We start from the raw sequence: 20,412 nt of genomic DNA, 5'->3' as shown, positions 1-20,412 counted from the left end.
GAAACATGAAAAAAAATATTGAAAATTTTTGCATTTACAAGTGGTTAGAACTAGTTTTTAATTAAAAGGTTTGAACTGTATCTTAACACAAAGGCCTTTGTGCTAATTAACATATGAATATGGGCACAGTGCTCCAGGGCCTCTGTATGGTGTTATTGAGTACAACTATAGTGTATATATAGGCACTTTTGTTAGGTGTTTCTATGTCATGGGACTTAAGTACGCATTCAAGGTATGCTTGTTGCCACCACTGCACAGCAGCGAGGCAGGAGGACAGGGAGAGGGAAAAGTCTGGCTATTGTATAGAGGTATAATAGCGCTCTGCCTGAAACTATTGATTTGATGCAGGTCTGAGGGGGAAGGGCTGTGCTCGGGGACTGTGATCACAGGGGGCTGTGTCTCTTTCTGTGGAGAGCAGAGCTGTTGCTAGGTACACATTTTACTGTCCTGATTTGTGGATTCAGTCAGCCACATATACACTAGTTGACACGCAAGGTAGGGATCAACCTAGCAAATCCTACATTTGAAGTGGTTTCCAACAGGGTTTGGCACAGAGGTCATCAGCATCAGGACAGAGATTATGTGTAAAGTGTCAGATTGGCGAGGCAAGTTGTCGGCCAAAGAACCCCAACCTGAGGATCATGAAAGGGTAAAGGAGGCGCATCAGCTCTGAATATCACACTGCTCCTGCCTGAGAAAGATAAAACTAGATGTGTCATGCAAACCTGTTCAACAGAATAATGTAATGGTGAACAAAACTGTGCAATATGTCACAAACATAGAGTAATCAACACGATGAGGTTAAATCTGGCAAAAATAAATATAACGTGTTCCCCCTTTGCCTTTTGGCTGGATTAAGTTCTTTCTAGAGTTTAAAAACAGTGGAGAAATAGAGCAGACACTGATTCTGTCAGTCCCAGTAGAGATTGTGTCCTTGGGCTTTTCACACATTGCACACCATTATGCCTGCTGAAAGGCCAAATCAGTAAGTCAAATAGCACTAGAGCCATGGCAATGAAAATTAAAACCTGCAGTTAGAAACATTTGTCTTTTTAGGCTGACTGGTGCTGAGCGAGCAGCTTTAAGTATGTGAGCATTTGTATTACTTTGGATTTGCCTTTGGATTGTTAGTTGTCGCTTGAAGACTAAAGCATGAATTACAATACATGAGTGTAATATAGGTTTGTCTTCAGCTGTTGACATCTGACTTTCTCCCATTGGTCTGGTAAGAGGCAACAGCATATTCTCTGCCTGACTTCAAATTCAAATACAGAGGCAATCTGCAATATGTACAACACTGTAAAATGTAATTCATCTCCTAGATTAGCAGATGGATAGTAAACAAACGTGCAACTTTTTTTGTTGTGATTAGTAAAACTACAACTGACACTGTTTACAAGCATCTGTTCTTCTTCATCAATTCAATCCTTCACCTTTTAGTTTTGCTTAAAGGGGTTATTTGTAAGTTTTCTCTGCTGCCGGATGTCGTTTCTTGCCGGGAGTGGGTAGTGGTGAATGTCACTTAACAAGAGCTACGTCATTGCAATTACAAGACAAGAGGTTATAATTCGCCCTCTATGCAGTGCTACATCTTCAGGGTAGATTGGATGCTACAGTGAGTTGCTATCAGAAAGTGACGCTGGTTAGCATCCAAACTACAGTAGAAGAAAATACGTGATAAAGACAAGAGTTAACATTGGCGATGCTTTCCACTGCTGGAGACAGCTCTTGGCGAGTAAAGGAGTGAAGTTTGATGCTGAATTCGTAACGTTTCTTCTAGACTAGTAAGTAAACAGCTGTTAATACTAATGTTGGCTATGTAGCAATAGCAAAACTTAAAAATAATGCCTTTAAACCACAATGTGTCATTTTTATGCTTTGGTTTTTGTGTGGGTTAAACAAACAAGATATAACGTGATAATTACTGAGCTATAAAGGTGCCACCAGGCAGATTTTTGAACAGAGCCACACTAGCTATTTTCCCCTGTTTCCAGTCTTTGTGCTATGCTAAGCTAAGCTAACCGGCGGCTGGCTGTATCTTCATATTTATCATACGTGACATGAGAGTCATACTGATCTTGTCATTTAACTCTTGAAACAAAAGTGAAAAAGTGTATTTCCCACTACGTGTAATTATTCCTTTAAGGACAAACTATGTATTCTATCATTAGGGGTCTTCTGAGATAAGGCACCCAAATAAGAGAAATGTTCGGATGCAACAGTGTATTCTTCTGTCAGTCCAAATTTTATTCTACTAATCATGTGATGAATATAATCATATGTGGGGGTCATGTTTTATTTGAGCATGTCCTTAACTGAGTGTCAGAAGAAAGCAAGAGTGAGAGAACCCTTTAAAATCACCATGTTTTCTTACTGCTACTTTTTTATTTACTGTACATTCCGTCAGTGAACAAGTGGCTACAAGTATCAGGGACAATATAATACACTCAGTTACAGTGCCAATGACAAAGTTTTAAGGGCATATTAAAGTCCATGAAAATGAATAAGAAAACCATTCAATTTAGTCTTTTGTGTTCCCTCCAAGAAACAGCAGTAAATCAGACTTCTGTACTTCCTGACTGTTAATAATCTGAGCATTATTCAAGGTCTAATGGATGATACAATCGGACTGAGCCAAAGAGTCGAAGTTTAAGTGTAGTCTGTGTGACATATTGTATTTCTAGGGACATCATGAGGCTGATGGATAGATGGTTCTTTTAGTACATTTAAAAAAAAAATCTAATTAGCCTTTGTGCACTACATCTGCTTTCCCGCAGATTGTGTTATACAACGTGTACTAAACTAAATCAAAACTTTTTTTAAGATGTATTTATTTAAAAAATGATCATCTATGATAATAAATGGCCATTCATTTGAAAAGAAAACTGTATATCAACATTGAAATCAGGACTTTGGAAAGGACAACTATTATCATAAGCCTGGAAGAATCCATAAAACACTGACCCTAAATTAAACATGAAACTACAAGCTAACAGGGCCTAGCTTAGAGACTGTAATTAATTATGAGAACAGCGCTTTGATCATGTTTATGCTTAGAAGGGAATAAAAGTGTGAGGAGCAAAAGAAAATGTAAGTAAAAGACTGGGGATTGAATAAGCTGACCCATTAATTAGCACTGAATAACAGATAGAATGAATTACAGTAATTTAATTCAGTCATTCTACAAAGAAATAATTACCGCTGCATGTATAATGTAGAGAGCAGGAAATGTATTGTGATCTCTCAGGCTCTGTTCTTGTCAATATATTCATCAGTAGCGAGAGCGTGGCCTCTATTAGCCTTCCAGCAGGCTATTTGATCGTGAGGCTCAATTTATTTAATATTCGTCAACTTTTAATTAGCATGCTAATCTTACCTGTACCAGTAGCCACATCAGGGCGGATACAAATGTAATCAGTGGATCAAACTGAAAGATAAACTATTAGTAAATTCTGGATGATTGGTGGTGATGAAATGTTTGGATAACATGGATGAATAGCTTTCTGAAATCAAGGACAGAATTACTCATCTTCACTTTTTCACCACCAAGTCTATTCAGTTACATTCGTGTCTTTATTGTGAGCAGGCAATGGGATATAATTATAATGGCAAATAAATTTGTTGCGCATAGAACAGATTTTTGTTTGCTCAAATGAAACATGTAACACAAAAACTCTACAGAATATACTGTAAGTTATGTGGCTGTATAATTTTGTAACAACAAAAACTAACCAGCCCAGCTCCCTCAGAAAATAATACTTGTCATTACTTTATTAGTAATGGTATCAGCTCTTAAACATATGCCTTGATGTTTTTTCAGTTAGTTTTGGTGAGTTTTACATTAGGAGAAATGCAACCACATGCCAACTATACAGAACACTTTCAGCCAGCTTCTGTTGTGTCCGGCCACACCAACTGCACACGGTTGACGTTTCCTGATGATGATTGGCTTGTTGTTTCCGTGGGAACTCCAACCCAATCACTTCCTCTTCTGCCTCCTTGCAAAACACGCCGACAATCACGTAACCAACATATTTATAAAGAACAAGATAAGTGCGTCCCAGTGCATTACAATTTCACTGTTAACTTTTGTGAAAAGTACTGAATCATGTCACATTCATCAAGACTAGACTAGTTGATTTTTTTTGGTACAAAAAATAAGCTAAAGCACAAATATAATTCCATTTACTCTGATTGTAGACTTCAACTTGCAAAGTAAAACAACCTCCAATGCTGTCTAATTATACATGAATGCTATTCCTGGGTGTACAATACTATGTTTTCACTAAGCTAGCGACTAGAGGGATCCAAGGCAGATGATAAGACCCCCCATTGAGCTGCGTGGGAGCAATGGGGGCCAGATGTGGGAGCTATGCACCACCCTGCTCTGCCGTACTACAGCGCTGCCACTTGTCTGTGTTAGCCAGCTTTTGGCAGCAGTGTTTGTTAACAGGGCCTCAGTCAGCCGCTGGCAAGGCCACTCACTCTACGAGCTAATAAAAATGTAACAAACATAATAGGACAAATTTAAATGAGCAAGCTCAGCATAGGACATGTTGATGTTTGACACCCTCTAGCACCCGTCATGCTGCCTTAATGAAAACGTGAGGAGACTCGGTAGTACATAAAAACAAAATAGCTCTTCAACATTCACAAGTGCTGTGTGTTGGTTTCTTGTCAGCGTTTTCTTTTTTTTTTCTTCCAGGAAGGATTGCATCCAAGAGGGCTCCACACACTCTCTGCTGTTGACACTATTAGCCACTTTAGCAGCAAAGACGACAGTTTGTTTTGGAAATGCACAAGCAATCTGCTGCAGGTCGCCAAATCACAATGAAACCACTCACACACTAAATATAAAACTACAAAGAAATTATTCATAATGACTAGGAGACATCTGACAAGATTTATTTAATGCATGTTCAAAGCCACTCTCTCTCAGATACATTTAGTCTTAATCATCTATATCTGGTCCCTGGAGTGCTTCTTTCCTTTCAAATGGAGAAGCTGTTTTAGGAAAATGGCTTATGGCTTCAATCCCTGCCAATAAATGACAAGGCATTTTCTTAGTCTTTCATCACATATTTTCCACTGCAGAAGCACCCCCGGTGGCTGCTGTTTCAGAGCCTGTTTAGTGCCGGCGATGATGCCTCTCAAATGAGATTGCACTGTAATGATCAGATATGAGTGTGTGACCGCTGAGTTGATCTGTGTGTTGTGGTCTTATGTGGAGAGAGGGGGTCTCGAACTTGGCTTAAGCGTTGTCCATTTCTCAACCTGAGCAGTTATTCATTTGTTTTATATGAAGTATTAGTCTCACTGGCACGTTTGTCTTGAGCCATTAGTGGTCAGCAGCTACAAGCTTGGAGCTGAAGCAACATGTTTACAGCTGATGTAGCTTGCCACTCTGTCAGCCTGTAGGCCAGAGTGTATGTATGTGAAATTAACATCTAGTGAACGAGGGAGCTGATAATCATGATCAAACTTGAACTCTTTTTTTATTTTTTATTTTTTTATTTTTTACACTACACATGTGAACAACTATTGTACCCTGTGAGCCAGATAATGAGAGAAGGATATTTTGTGAGCTGATTAAGTCAATCAAAAGAAAATTCATCACAGCAGTTCCAGCTTTTTTTCTGTTTTTCAATATTGCAAATTCACTCTTTGAGTTTTTGATGGGTTTTTTTTTTGTTTGTTTTTGTTTTTTTGTGATAATGTAATGTTCATGTTGAAATAATTATTGGTGAGAACAGTTTTGATAATCAATTCATCATTTAAATATTGTTTAATCATTGGTCACAGCCAATTTTACAGTAATCTCAGTATCTTTGGGTTTTAGACTGTTGAATTTTAAATCAACATCCTTTAGAAACTAGCAATTAATAGAGAAGCAGTGGAAAGTAACACCAATGTTAACTCTTGTCCCTATCGCATTTTTCCCTCTACTGAAGTTCGCACGCTAACCAGCTAGCCCCGGCCCGTCTTGTCAGTTTCCGATAGCAACTCACTGTAGCCTCCAATTTGCCCTGAAGACGTAGCGCTGCTCAGCGGGTGAATTATAACCTCTTGTCTTGTAAACTCAACGATGGCCGAAGCTCTTGTCAAGCGACAATCACCACCATCCGCTCCCATCAGAGAAAACTTAAAAATAGTCCCTTTAATGTACAATTGGCAATGCAGTGTAGTGTAGGAGTGATACATTATTAGACTTGAAAAATTACAAATGATCCTTTAATCAATTAGTCGAAATAATTATCCACTAAATATTTGGTGATTAAAATAATCATTAGTTGCAGTTAAAATGTTTAGATTAGATTCGAAGGAGTTTTAACCCTTTTCTGAAGAATGACTCCATCCTTGCTGATATTTTAGGCCATTGCCTCTTGCATAGATTAGTCACTGTTGTACATCAGCACACATAATGAAGCGTAATGGTAGATAATTTGTTCAGTGATGCACTGCCTTTTAAAGACGAGGCAAATTGTTTCCATCACAGTTGCTCATATGGTACTTTTGGTAATCACAGTGTGAGCATAGCACGGTGCTCAGACGTGTCAGCATACATGCTCAAACACTTCTGTACACACAGTAACACTTCTGTTTACACACAGACACATGCACAAAAACTCCCATACACACGCACACACAATGTGATTGCAAACGGCTGACACTTTTATTGAAATCTGTTTGCAAACAAATGTTTGGTAGAATGTTCTCTATGGGAGGCAAACGATTAAACAAACTGCCTGCAGAAGACCAGCAGTGTTTATCTGCTTGGCACACTCACCGGCTAAAACTCACAAACAGTCAAGGAAGTGTACACACAATACACCTGCATCTGTCACACACACACGCACGCACGCACGCACGCACGCACACACACACACACACACACACAGAGTACATACAAGCAGCATCAGCCGAGCTTCAGCATCCTTTTACCACACACAAACAACACACACATACAAAATGTAGATGAAAGTAAAACCAGAACAGTTATTCTCTCAGCGCTGATGACAACACTGAATTTTGTGTCATTGCACCCAATTTTGTTCCAATCTTTGCCATGTCAAGGCCTGTTAAAGGCAAAGGCAAATGACACCCAAGGGAGCAAGATCAAACAAGGATTTTTTTTTTTGGAGACACTACTTGTGAGATCTAAATGTAAAGTCACTCCCAAGTCCAAGTACTTATATCAGTTTAAGAAAATTAAATTGTTGATTGTCCAAAAACTTAACTTCAACAGTAAATTCACCAACAACCAAATATTGATACTATCTGTGCATCAAAAGTTTTCAAGGTTTTTCTTTAGGGGTTGTACAAAAGTTATTAGGGGGGAGGAGGAGAGCTCAGAGAAAGGGCAGGATGTTCTAATTTTTCTCCTGGTTGGAGGGCGGACACTCTGACTTTTTCAGGGGGAGCAGGGAAAGGTCTTTTATCATTTTCACACAACTGATTTAGGTTTTATTTTGTTTCCCTTATAAGATTTATATCAGTTTTGAGAAATGCAGTGCACATGGATCTTAACAGTTATTAGCTGAAAGAACTTTCACCAGCCGACACACACTCATCCCTAAACTTTATTATGCATCATAACAGAAAGCAGAATTCATTTATTTAGTACAGTAGTAGCTATTTATTCATAGTGGCTGGAATATATGACACTTTGCAATGTTTGCTATAAATCTGGCAATTTGTTATTTCACTTCTGATGTGTGCAATGGCGGCTATGTGAAAAATGTAGTTCAGCTAACATATTAAGGTTTAAAGCTGGACACAGCATCTTAAATTCCCTACACACATTGCCTCTTTAACAAGTTTCACCAGTACTGTGTTATGAGATATTAATGGGATAGATGTTACAGTTTTTCTCTAAGTCATTGGAGGATTTAATATTAAAGAGGAACTCCAGTGATTTTACACATCAGAGTCTGTCTATAGGTCTTAGGGAGCACTACTTCATATGTGGAAAAAAGTTGTATAAAGCCTTTTGTGGCTCCTGAGGGAGCTGTGTGAAATCTGATGTCACTTGAGTCACTGTTGGGTGCGTCTGAAGACAAGAAAATGAAAAAGAAATCTCAAGGTGTGGAGTTAAAAAGATGTGAGCTGAACAGACCTCTGTAGCCTGCTACTTATCCAATGCAGTCTCTCACCAGATTGTGACCAGGAACCAGAAATGTAATCTGTTGACACCTGGACATAAATTGCCCATGTTTTTCGTGACACTGAGCACGAAATGGAAACATTTTTCTTTTTTTAATGAATGAAGCGTTACACATTCATTAACGGCTGCAACGTCAACAGGGGGCAGGTTGGGGTGGATGGCAGGTATAAAAGTGAAAGTGCATGGCTTTTATATCAGACACCCGGGTTTGCATCCAGAGTTCAGTCTGTGGTTAGTTAGTTTCAGGCAATAAAAGCTTTTTGGATACGGTCAGGGAAAGATTGTGGTTTTGGTTGAATATAAACACATTGTGTCTGAAGCCACTGTGAACTTTTTCTGTTTTAAAGCAGACCAATACCTTTCCCTAACCTTAACCTAGTGCTGTGAATGTCCAAATAACTATTAAAAAAAACAAACAAAAACACAAAAACAATGGAAAATTCCTGTAAATGTACACAACATTAAATTTCTTTACTATTTCACAAACTGCTGACTGTCATGAAAAAAAATGGACAAGTTGTGTCAATCAAGAAATTACATTTCATGTACCTCTACACGACCTGACGTGAGGTTGCCTCATCTCTGCTTTAGCTACATTAGCTGGTAGTTGCACAACAAACCCAAGTGTCTGACTGAACTGTCAGCAGTTCATTTGCATTGTGGGTAATGTAGGTGCCAGATTTTGACAAGTTAGAAAACTGCATTAATTTTGATCATTTTTTTCATGGTCCATTGTGAGTCTGATGGTATAGAAATTCAATGCTACTCTTTTAATGACACTGAGGAGGGCCCTGCTTTCTTAAAAAAAAGCTACTAATCATTTTCATTTGTTGTTTTACTACAACAGGAAATGAATTTTCTCCATGTACAAAGCGAGGAACACACATATGCTAGGGAGGATGTCTGCTCTCACAACACGTATTACTTAAACCCACTAATCTATTGTTAAAATAATGGCTGATTACAGCCAGGGAGGACAATGCACATGTAATGACCCTCACTGTACAGTGACTCATGCTGAATGGCAGCACTGTACCAAGACAGAAAATAGAGCAATTTCCTTTTGTGCTCTGGGTTGTTTTAGGCCACTAGAGACTGCAGGAGGAAAATATGCTTTAAAATCATTTCCTTCATTGCATTTGATTTGCATATGAACCATCTAATACTGAGGAATAATAATGAATTATCAATGACATATAACAATCTAAATTGCTCGCACAGTGATACCAGAAAACATATTATGATAATGACTTCAGCTTATACATTACTTGCATATTAAATTTAATGGCCTTAAAGTCCTAAGTGCCTTTTCAGTGTCTCTTCTTTCATTCGACTCCCCTGCAACTGTGCAGAATCTGCTGGTGTGCAGAAATGTCTTTATCTTTTGACGACATTACAAGGAGTAACAGCTCGACAGTGGGCCACGATGTGATACTGTTCCTCAATCAGCACAACAAAGCAGGGAAATATCAAAGTAGGAATACAGCAAAGGAAATACAGTGCAATCAAAGAGTTAATCTTGACTAATCCAGCTTTAGTCACAATAATCTATACTTTGATGATGTCCTTTGAAATGGACAAGACATTTTTAAGCCATATTTATATTTATATGTTATATATATAATAATTCCCAGTATGTGTAGTGAAACTCCACAAGATTTATATCACCTGGTAATGAAGTGATGTGTGAAAATAACATGAAATATCTTGATGTAATTATCTGGTTGATTGTACAGGCACAGCAATATTGCATTACAAGCATTTCTTACTTCATTAGAGATTAATTCTCTCTAATTCACTCCTCACTACTCACTATCTAGGGAGTTCTCTGTATAGAAGACTATATAGTGAGCTCATCTGCGAAAATTAAAAAAACACTTTCAGACACAACTCAGGTCATTTTCCCTGTGCCGATTTTCTTTCTTTCAGCACTAGCACAATCCATGACGTATTGCTTGGTTAGTGACCATTGGTTGTACACTAATTTTCACAACGCATTGTAGCATACTGAGTCCACTATATAGGGTATAGTAATTGTCTCTATACATTCGGACAGCATTACAAAACGGCAAATTCGCTATAGTGGCCTATATAGGGAGTAGTGAGTGATTTTGGCCACAGCCAGTGACTTCAACTGTAGGGCTTCTCTATAGAAACGAATTTAGCTGATGTTAAACCTATTCCCCAATAATTATTTTTCTAATACTACTACTTTCAACCAATAGTTTCTTTTGCCAAATACATTTTGATGAAAAAGTAATTGTTGCCTAATACGTTGAATGGGAATGTTTTCTCTAGCGAATGAAGCGCTATGTTCTCGGCAAGGTAGAACAGGTGTAAGACTTTGACACCAGAGAGCGCAGCATACTAAATCCTGATTGTCTTTATGTTTTGGTTAAGGTTAAAGAAAGACTGTGGTTTCATTCAAATATCACAGTTGACTTTTGCAGTTTGTCAAAAAATCAAAAAGCTTTCTTGAGCTTCATGTTCAGGTTTGAATTTTTCATCTTGAATTTTGGTGGCTTACTTTGACTGATCTTGTTTTAGCGCCCTCATGTTTTTCACCCAACTCAAACTTTTAAATCAGAATTTGACTGAACCTGAGCAACTTAATATTTTGAATAGTGGACACATAAAACACATACACTCACACACACACACACACACACACACACACACACACACACACACACATACAAATTAAAATTGACAATTAAACTTACGAACTTGGGGAATTCGAACCACATTACAACAAAGGTTTTCAAAATAAAATATTTCAGTGGCTCAGTGGTGGTTACATTTTGCAATATGGTTGCTCATAAAATTCAGATTATAAATATCATTAATGCTGCAGGGTTTGGAAGCTATCATTTGCTTCCATACCCTGCAGTATTTGTCAGTATCATTATTACATTATCCCTTATAGTCACAGGTTATTAAACCCATTTATTTTGTTTTTATCAGACCATTACTATATTATCAGTTGTTACACACTTGCACTCTATAATGAAAACAGGTGTTAGTGATGTCTAGCCTTTATAGATACGGTGTGCCAAATGCAAATGAAGCAGTATCTCACTGCAGGGAGCCATAGAGAACAAAACTCAGGAGAATGCAATTAAACAGGTTTAAAATATATCACTGTTTTATATTCTGAACAGTTCCTTCTGTTCCTTCTTTCTCCTAGAGAAACATTAAGTCTACATTTTGAATGGCGAGCTTATATGCTACTGAACGTCATATGGCTGTAAAGATTTCACAATCATTGATTAGACCGTGGTTTTCCATCCAGCTGCAAATCACAACTCAAGGTAACAGGACAATGCATGTTTTAAAAAAAAATCAGCAGAGAGAGTAGAATAAGATCCTCATACGAGCATTTGGTGAACACTGTTATGCACACTCCTATTGCAGATTACCTTACTCCATGAGGGGCGGAGTGTATATTAAACATGGGTGCCCTCTAAACTGGATCCGTCCACCTCCCCATTAGTGCCAAGCAGATAGCAGTGATGATGCATTTAAAATGTTTCTCTTCCATTCCCCGTCCAAGTCGTTTTTCTCCGGTGGATGATGGCTTATCAAAGGGAGACGAGACAGGTAATAGAAATAGACTTGTATGTCAGGGTGACCCATGACAGCGACTAAACGTAGCAACTATTTAACGGCCATCAAAAAAAATCCCTCTAAATATGAGGAAAAGTAAATTACAGTAAAATAAGTAAAACTTTTCCATTTCTGAGTGACACACTATTAACACAGAGGAGGTCAAATCAAATCAGAGCCGATCAAATTAAAAGTAGCATGTCAAGACAGAAATACCATGCTGGGCATCCACAAAGCAATAAATTGGCTGGATGATTGGCTATTAAAAAGTATGCGAAATTAGCTTTCATTGCATAACATCTATCCCAGCATGAACCTTTCAGCATAATGGATGAGGCGAAGGTGAAAACTGAAGGAGAGAAAAGGAAAGATTTACGGAAGGGCTCAGTGGCCATTTTAATTTTCTTTTGAATGTTTATCCTCTTTCATTCATTTGTAAAAAGAGAGTGAGGATTTTAATACAGACATGTTTACTCACACTCAGGCTGAATAAGGTATAAAACTAAGAAATGGAATATGAAGGTCTTTGCCTTGGATTTTATTATTAAATGTACCAAACTCCAGATCTAATAAGCATTTAAAACTAAAGTATCAGAGGGTCTGTTTGACAGATTTTCACAGGATCATAAGCTCACCCTGCATTCGGGCTACACAGCTAACAATGGCTGACACAGAAGTGTGTAGTACACAGATGATAATGATGTTGTGAATATAGAGATCAAAGTCTTCTCGCTCTGGTGATTAAGCGTCCTAACAAATGCATGTATGAGGACAGCCTTATCACCTAGGACCACACAGAGGCCTTTTCCATATCTGTCGCTCTCAGATGGCCAACCTGCGCCTGCCATGCACCACGCTGCCAAATAAAAACACCACAGGCATCGCCTCTGTGGCCAGCCTGGCCTGTTCATTTGCCTGATGAAAGAAATCATTCAGAGTCTCTCAATTTAGCAAAAAGAAAACATTTTCAATGCCTTATCACTTCAGGACAACTAGGCGGTAATTAAATGTAGCAAAGAAAGGACATAAGTCTGGAGAATTTGTTTGGCTTGTTAAAACTTCACAGCTATTGTGAATTTGTTTACCTTGGCTCTAAAGTTGAGCCTGAGGCACACACAGTGCATCTTTTTTTGGTAGGTGGGAAAATTATCTTCATTAGTAAACAACTGGAAAAAGAAAATAGGCGTGGGATAGCTTTATGTAAACATTAATATGTTTCATTTTGAAATTGCCTCTGTGATTTTCACACTGCCTAAGCAGAAAACTCTCCTATTCAGCGTACCGCTTGATTTCCTTTTCACACAGGTTGACAAATTGGCTTGACCCCTTGTTACAGCATATCCAAAGGTTTATAATTGTTCCAAACCGGTGTGATTAAGATCAGCTTCAGTCATTACACTAATGGACATGCATTTTAATTAATGACATCCTCATTTGCATCACATGTAAATTATCTAAATCATTTTGTCTCGTCTGTTCGCTGTAATTAGTACCTATCAACAGCTTCACTGAGTCAGGCTATATCCCAGAGATAACCCAGCTCTTTTTATATTTCACTGTGGAGGAAACGCTTGGTTACCTGACTGAAGCTACTGCATGAGAGTTAAGGTGGCAAGAATTAAATAAAAAAAAATAAAAAAAAAACACAACACAAATTTATGATGTATTTACTGAAGTTAAGTCTAAATTTTACAGAGCACATCATCTACTAAACCCCATAAAGATTGAACTCGTATGCACTGCAAATACTGTAATGTGTATCACAAGCCAAGTATTGTGTTGTTGGATCTAGTCACACATTCTGATAACTGTCACTTCACAGCCAGGTTTGAGATGGTGCAACACAGTGACAACAAATCTTAAAGGAATAGTTCACCGTTTTTGTAAAATGGACGTTTAGCTCATTTGCCGTCTTGTTGAGAGTTAGATTAGAAGACTGACACCACTTTCAGAACAAATATGTCATAAATATGTGGGTGGAGCCAGCGACCAGTTAGCTTAGCACGGAGACTGGAAACAGATAGAAACAGCTAACCTGCCTCTGTCCTAATGTCACAAAATTAACCCGCCAGCCTCTCTATGGCTAAAATAAACAATATCTTGTTTGTTTAATCGTTCTTTTTCTTCGAGCTGGTCTGTGTTACATGACTCATTCTTTATTCTCTTATTCCCCCTGTCATAATACAAGCGATAATAATAATAATCATGTGTCCAATATGAAAACACAAGCCTTCACACACTGGCTGTGTGATGTGTGTTTCCTCTAACTCTCTCTCTCTGCCATTGATCACTCATTTTGAAAGACCAGTGCTGCCAATCATACAGTAAAGCTGTCATCATTAGCCTGTGTTTATATTAACGCTGTCAGGCAACTTCTCAATCAATATTGATTTAATCAATGGTGCCCGTACTGTTCATCTTAGTTAACAGGGAGCATTTATGAGCAAAGTTTAAATCATTATTTTATACTCATTCAGTTAAAATGAATGAAAAAAAATATGTTGATGAGAACAACTAAATTCTATTTTTATCTTTTGTTATAATGAAACACAATGTAAGTGACAGTGCAGAGCAGGAAAGGACAGAACAGAGGTTTAACCTGCTGAGACCAAGCAGAGTAATAAGTCTGTGTTTGTTCACTCTGATGCCAGCTTAGAGTTTGCTAGTAGAGGGACGAGGAAGAACAAGAGGTTTGACCACTTTCCATTTGTTTTAGTGTCTCAGTTTGGACAATGTTTTAAACCTCAGTGTGGCCATTGCCTTAAAAAAGAATAAAATGACAAAATAATGTGCAAGTCAGCAGACAGTCTGCAGCCAGACACTTCAATGGAACAAAAAGAAACACATTCTTACCTGAGAGTAAACATCTCCACGGGGGAGTAGGCTGAAACCGTGATAAAAGCAGAGACGGTTTCCCTCTGTCGCATGGGTGTAGCTGGAACCATGACCATGAAGTTATTATCCAGCCTGTGTTCAGCGAGAGGAGGAGGGTTGGGGTTCTGGTAGAGCCTCACACCACCGATCCTCCTGAGCGGCGTGGAGGTGAAGGAACCAAACAGCCCTTCCTGGCTCGAGCGGATGAAGCTGTCCTTCCTGGCCTCCTCTGAGTGGCACTCTCCTGCTTCTGTGGACTGCAGCATGTAGTAGAGCTCCACCGGGGTGCCCTCAGACACTTCCAGGTTCCTCTGGCGTCCTGGCACCACGCTGGGCGGGCTGAACCAGCCCGCCAGTGGCTCCAGCTCGGCCACACACAGCCCCAGCTCCCCTTTCAGCTGGCAAGTGCCACGCACCTCCTGGGTCTCATGGAAAGCAAACATGTGCACGCAGGGCAGCTTGTCGATGGCGCTGTAGTCGTCCCAGTCCCGGCCTGCGATATAGAACAGAACCTGGACTTTGGGCTTGGCCAGGTGAATCCTGGTATTCATGATAAAAGTCTGCACTTTCCAGTTGAAGGTAAAAACAGAAGAGGCAGGGAAAGTCCCTGGGCTCTGTAGGAGCTCTAAAGGGACAGGCTGCTCCACAGAGAGAGGTCCATAGCTACCATTCACCATGGGCAAACTTCTAGCCTGGTAGATGAAGAAGGGCTCAGTCCGCGACATCAGGCTAGAGTTCCTCATGAAATCCTGATTGGCTTCCTTCAGGAAGAACGCCAAGTCAGCGTTGAGCAGCTGATAGTTGACAGGCAGGTATGTGGGGATGGAGGAATATCTCTGCAAGCCCTCTAAGACTCGACAGTCGGCTACTACAAGACAGAGGAGAGGAGAAGAGTCAGTCTTTGAGGAAGCAGTAAAAATAAGCGTAATTAAACATTTACTCTTTTTGTTCAACAGTACTGTGTTCTATTTATAATGGGACAGCACGTACTGTATACATACTTATTCAGTTGTACCTATTGTATTTGACAATAGACATTACTGTAGGTCGTGAGAATGGTGAAGGTGAAATGAGTGTGAGTGAGTTGTGAGCTGTGAGGCAGTGACATTCTATAAAAACAAGAAGAGAATCCATGAATCCAAACAGCTTTTTATTAGTTTTATCGGTTAGCTGATTATGCCTGGAGCCCCTTCATCACGAAAATAACCATCAAATTGATCGACAAGGTTTGTTAGTTTGTGGTAACTTGATTAAACTTTATTGGGGAATACGAACCATGTGAGCAAAATACAAATTTAAAAAAATAAATGTCTTAGAACCAGGTTTTTACACACAGGGTCCCTCTGAAAGATGTGGTCATATGATTAGATGAGAAATTTGCAGTTAATCAAATCACCAATATCCACTGAAATGCAATGAAAGTGGGCCTTTTGGTAATCCAGTCTTAGTAGTGACTGAAATGTGTCCACACAAGTATCAAAAAGTATTGAAAGTTAGAATTGAATGACTGATGAGATCCATAATGTTGTTTACTTGTTCTTTGAACAAACTGTTCCTGAGTGATATCCTAACTTTGCCAATTTTATTTCATTTGGGCAAAGTTCCTGTATGTCTGCTTGTGTTTATGCAACATTTAACAATTGAGAACATTCGCTTCTCTTGATGAATTAAATAAGTTTCAGGAGAGAAAAATTTCTATCTGTCTAAATATAAGGTACAAAAGTAAGTGTTGTTTTGCAATCAATACCATTTTGGTTTCGGTTCCAACACTCAAATCATTTTTAACAATGCTCAGTTCTCGTCTGAGTGAGCCTCCAGCTCTGCCTAACGTATTCCCCTGACACCCAACTATTAGGAAATTCTGAAAGTATCTGTAAAAGCTTCCAACACAAGGAGGAGATGTTATCAATCATTTTCAGACACCCAGACAACAGGTATGGCAGCTTTTCATGCTACTAAAAACATAATCAGAATTATAATTAAGCCCTCAATGAGCAATTTCTGCCCTCCAATGTTAAAAAAACAAGTTTGCAGTGCAGACTCCCTTATTATCACCTATGGCCCCACTGGTTGAGGAACAGCACAGAACACATAAAAAAAGGTTTTAATCACAATAAGAGTGAGCTGTAACCTTCTTCTTGAGAGCAATCTGCTGTGTGATTACACTCCCTCAACACACTCCCATCTTTATGCTGGATGCCAGAGGATTTCTTTCCTCTCATCGCCTGTGTAAATCATCATCCCAACAGTTTACAAATCAGTCGTGAATTTCTGATTCATGATGCTCCTCTTGACCTCTGTGCTGCTGTCCCACTGAGGGACACAAGGGCGCAGGCAGGCTCCAACTGTCAACCCAGGTGCAGCACCAGTCCTACTTAAAGCATCAGTTAGCTGGCGCTGAGTAAACACCTGGGTACAGACTTTCTCCTTCTGAGCAGCAGAGCACCACAGAGCAATTTGTATTTTCCCTGAACAAGCAGGAGCTTTGAGTTATTTGTTGGCAAGAGGCATTGTTGTATACGTGGCTGCTCTAAAATGAAAAGCTTGATAGTCCAGCAAGACAGAACAGTCAGAAACAAAGTCATCCTCTGGCCCCTGTGTAGTAATGTTACTCTCACTCTCATGTCTGAGCCCTCGTGTCTCAGGTAAAGTGAAAGCAAAAAGCTCACTCCAGAGGACTGAGTGCCTCACGCTGTGTGCTGAAATGTGATTTATTGTCTTCACAGCTGCTTATACACACAAGCTGGAAAATATGAGATTACATACAGTGGCGTCCGAAAGTCTTTCCCATTGGGAAAGGGGTCACTGCTCACTCCTCATCAATAAACCATGAAAAAAAGCATTATAAATGATAAATACTGTCAATTGGATCCACCATTGTTATATTTAACCGACTTATAGACTTTCCATTTTGCAGCAACAAGAGGCTACTGGATTTTTTTGGAATAAAAATTATTACATTTTAGAGCAAAATACATCTTAAATCTACAGAGATGAAAAGATCCACTGTTCGGCAAATGAATATTTGTTAAATCTCTGCAAGGCTGCTCTTTTTCTATTTGATACCAGCAAACTAGAAAAAAACACAAGACACAGACAAAATGAATGAATCTCTCACTATTTACAATTACAAGTGCAACACAAGACTGAGAAGAAAAGCTTCTGAACAAAAACATGCGAAGAAAGATCTTGTTAAAAAGATGGACTGAGCATAGGTATCAAAGAAGTTATTTGAATTCCATTTAATGCAAAGCAATGAGGCACAGCTTGTGTACAAACAAAATCTAAAAGTGCAGTCATCTCTTAATAAAATGAGAAGGTAGTCTTGTGGAAAAGAGGAAATGGAACAGAAAATGGAAAATCCAATACAAATTAGTATCTCGGTATGTCTGCACCCAACTGTTACTGTGTCAAATAGTAGAACATAAAGTACATATAATAATTACTGATATTTAGATTCAGAAATGGCCAATGATTTGGCTCAACTATAACTTAAACTTTCCTAATGCATGGATCTAAAAGCCTGTGGCTTTGCAGAGGGTTTACTGTGTGCTTGCCCCAAAACAACTGAGTCTTTACTGTAGGACCAGTGTCTGAAAACTGACACTGAATTTATAAACTGGAAAATAATCCTATCTCAAGCCAAATAAAGCCTGGAACTCTCCAAACCCAAATCCAACACAATCAGAATCAGCAAGCCTGTGTTATGGATTGGTATTAAATCGTACAAAGCTTTTTGAAGATGAATCACTCCCTCCTTTGTTCTAGTAAGAGGAAATTTAAAAAATACAATATACAAACCTACTTTTCAACCACCAGTAGCTCTGTGTTTTTCTGTGCAGCAGGGGTGTAGCTCAGATATCTGGACCCCCCAAGAGAATATTGCTCGAGGCATGCCTGTTTAATAAAATCATTCCTTTGGAATCTGTGTGGGCCCTCTCCAACTGTGGCCCCCGCAACTGTCACCAACTTTTGGCCCGCTAGCAATTTCACTGCTTTGCAACAGGGATTGGACTTGATACAACAAACATTCACAACTTTTCAGGTAGATCCAGTGGGGCACACAATTGTCCCAGGACACTAAAGTCTGCCGAATTTACTCCAGGTATAGAGCCTATAGGGCCAGCTATCAATTCACACTGGAAACAGTATGGATTGTAGCACAATAACAATAATGTGCTGCAGAGTTTTCTGTATGAAAAGAAAAATTTTACATTTTTGGATGCCTCTAGAAACATAAGCCAACTTTCATGGATCATCTGGCTTTGTTCATCCAGTAAGGACTGGACTTCTGTATGAGTTGTGTGCAGTCATGGAGGCTAACATTAAACTAGCTGTTGATAGTCAGTAAACACCTCCAAAATGGCTGCTTGTTAAACTACAATGTCTCATTTTCTACATCTGTGTGTTAAATACAGAATGTGACAGAGCTGTGCCGAATTACAAAAATCAAGTAAAACAATTACTTTTGCATTAATTACAGTTTCAATGAGTAATCTCCAAAAAATCACTGTATGAGTTGCGTGATACTAGTAACTGGCAATTGCCTTGCCAACTAGTTGTCTTAGCAAAGGACTATCACTAACTGCAGTTGAACTAGTTGTATTAATGAGGAATGTTAAAGGATTGTAACTTTGGGACTCGTGTTAGGGAAGGGGACACATAACCTTCAGCTGGCAGAGAAATACAAAGAAAGAAAAATAATGATAATTCAACTGAGAAAAATGTCTATTTCAGCATACACTTTATGATCCACACCATGTATAATTAACGTTCCCTATTGTGAGGCATTAAATTGTAAAAGGATCGCCAGCAATATGCTGAGCCAGATAAATTCTAATGTCTTAATTTCTTTCTTCATTTCCAATTTTATATAAAGAGGGATTTTTTTTTCTCTCCTCTCTATATGGAAACACTGTCAATGCTGTGCTTTCCTCATGGAACAGCTGCCAGGGCCTCTCGCTGATGAGACCTCGGTGATTGTAGCATATAACAAATACAGAGGATGGGTGCGTCACAAAACGTTAATGGTGAATGGGCATTATGAAAGCAATGTATGTCTGCACACAAATAGTTTTTGTCATTTTTTGACTAGCAGATAGCAGCGTAGCCTTATGGATGGCAATGTCAGTGTGTGGGTCCACGGTAGACTAAACACGGGAGAAAACTGACGACAGCAAAAGATTCAATTGCACTTCTGAGACTCTGTTTACCCATTTTTTATTTTCCATATCACAACGCTGCACAACCGATTCCACTTCCAACCTCACATTACCCTGTGCTCATCAAAGCCAAGTAAGGAGAACTGGTGAGTGTACTTACTTCTAACCACAGTTACACCCACACCCACGCCATTGCAGTGTGCACAAACCAAACACATGAATATGCATGAAGCGTGGATCCTACACACTGGATTGCTTACCATACATGGTACCCAGATGATATTATTGACTATGGCAATCCCCTGACTTTTCCTCTAGCACCACCAGCAGGTTGGCATTTCTTGATTTGAGTCAAATGTCTTAACAACTACTGTTTTTTTTTTTTTTTTTTGGGGGGGGGGGGGGGGCTTTTTTCACCTTTATTCTATAGATACAGTGAAAGAGAGACAGGAAAGTTGTGGTGAGAGAGAGAGGGGATGACATGCAGCAAAGGGCCACAGGTCAGATTCAAACCCATGGCCAGCATTAAGACTTAATGGTACAGATGAGCCCCTTTAACAACTACTGTTGATTTATTTCTTTAATTTTTATACTGACAGTGTTGTC

General features: G+C 39.0%; 1 protein-coding gene across 1 annotated transcript in view; it reads right to left on the bottom strand.

Moving 5' to 3' along the window:
* Nucleotides 1–20,073, bottom strand: part of tmem132c (transmembrane protein 132C) — a 109,197-nt gene extending 89,124 nt beyond the window's left edge. Inside the window, exons 1-2 of the mRNA XM_022752760.1 lie at nt 20,067–20,073; nt 14,624–15,512 (exon numbers count right to left, since the gene is read on the bottom strand). Coding sequence (XP_022608481.1) covers nt 14,624–15,512; nt 20,067–20,073 — 896 coding nt within the window. The remainder of the gene's footprint in view (nt 1–14,623; nt 15,513–20,066) is intronic.
* Between the last annotated feature and the right edge of the window lie 339 nt (nt 20,074–20,412).

The sequence above is a fragment of the Seriola dumerili genome, unplaced genomic scaffold (genome assembly GCF_002260705.1).
Source record: "Seriola dumerili isolate Sdu_G_001 unplaced genomic scaffold, Sdu_1.0 BDQW01000017.1, whole genome shotgun sequence".
Classification (NCBI taxonomy): Eukaryota; Metazoa; Chordata; class Actinopteri; order Carangiformes; family Carangidae; genus Seriola; species Seriola dumerili.
This window is presented reverse-complemented; position numbering and strand designations above follow the sequence as displayed.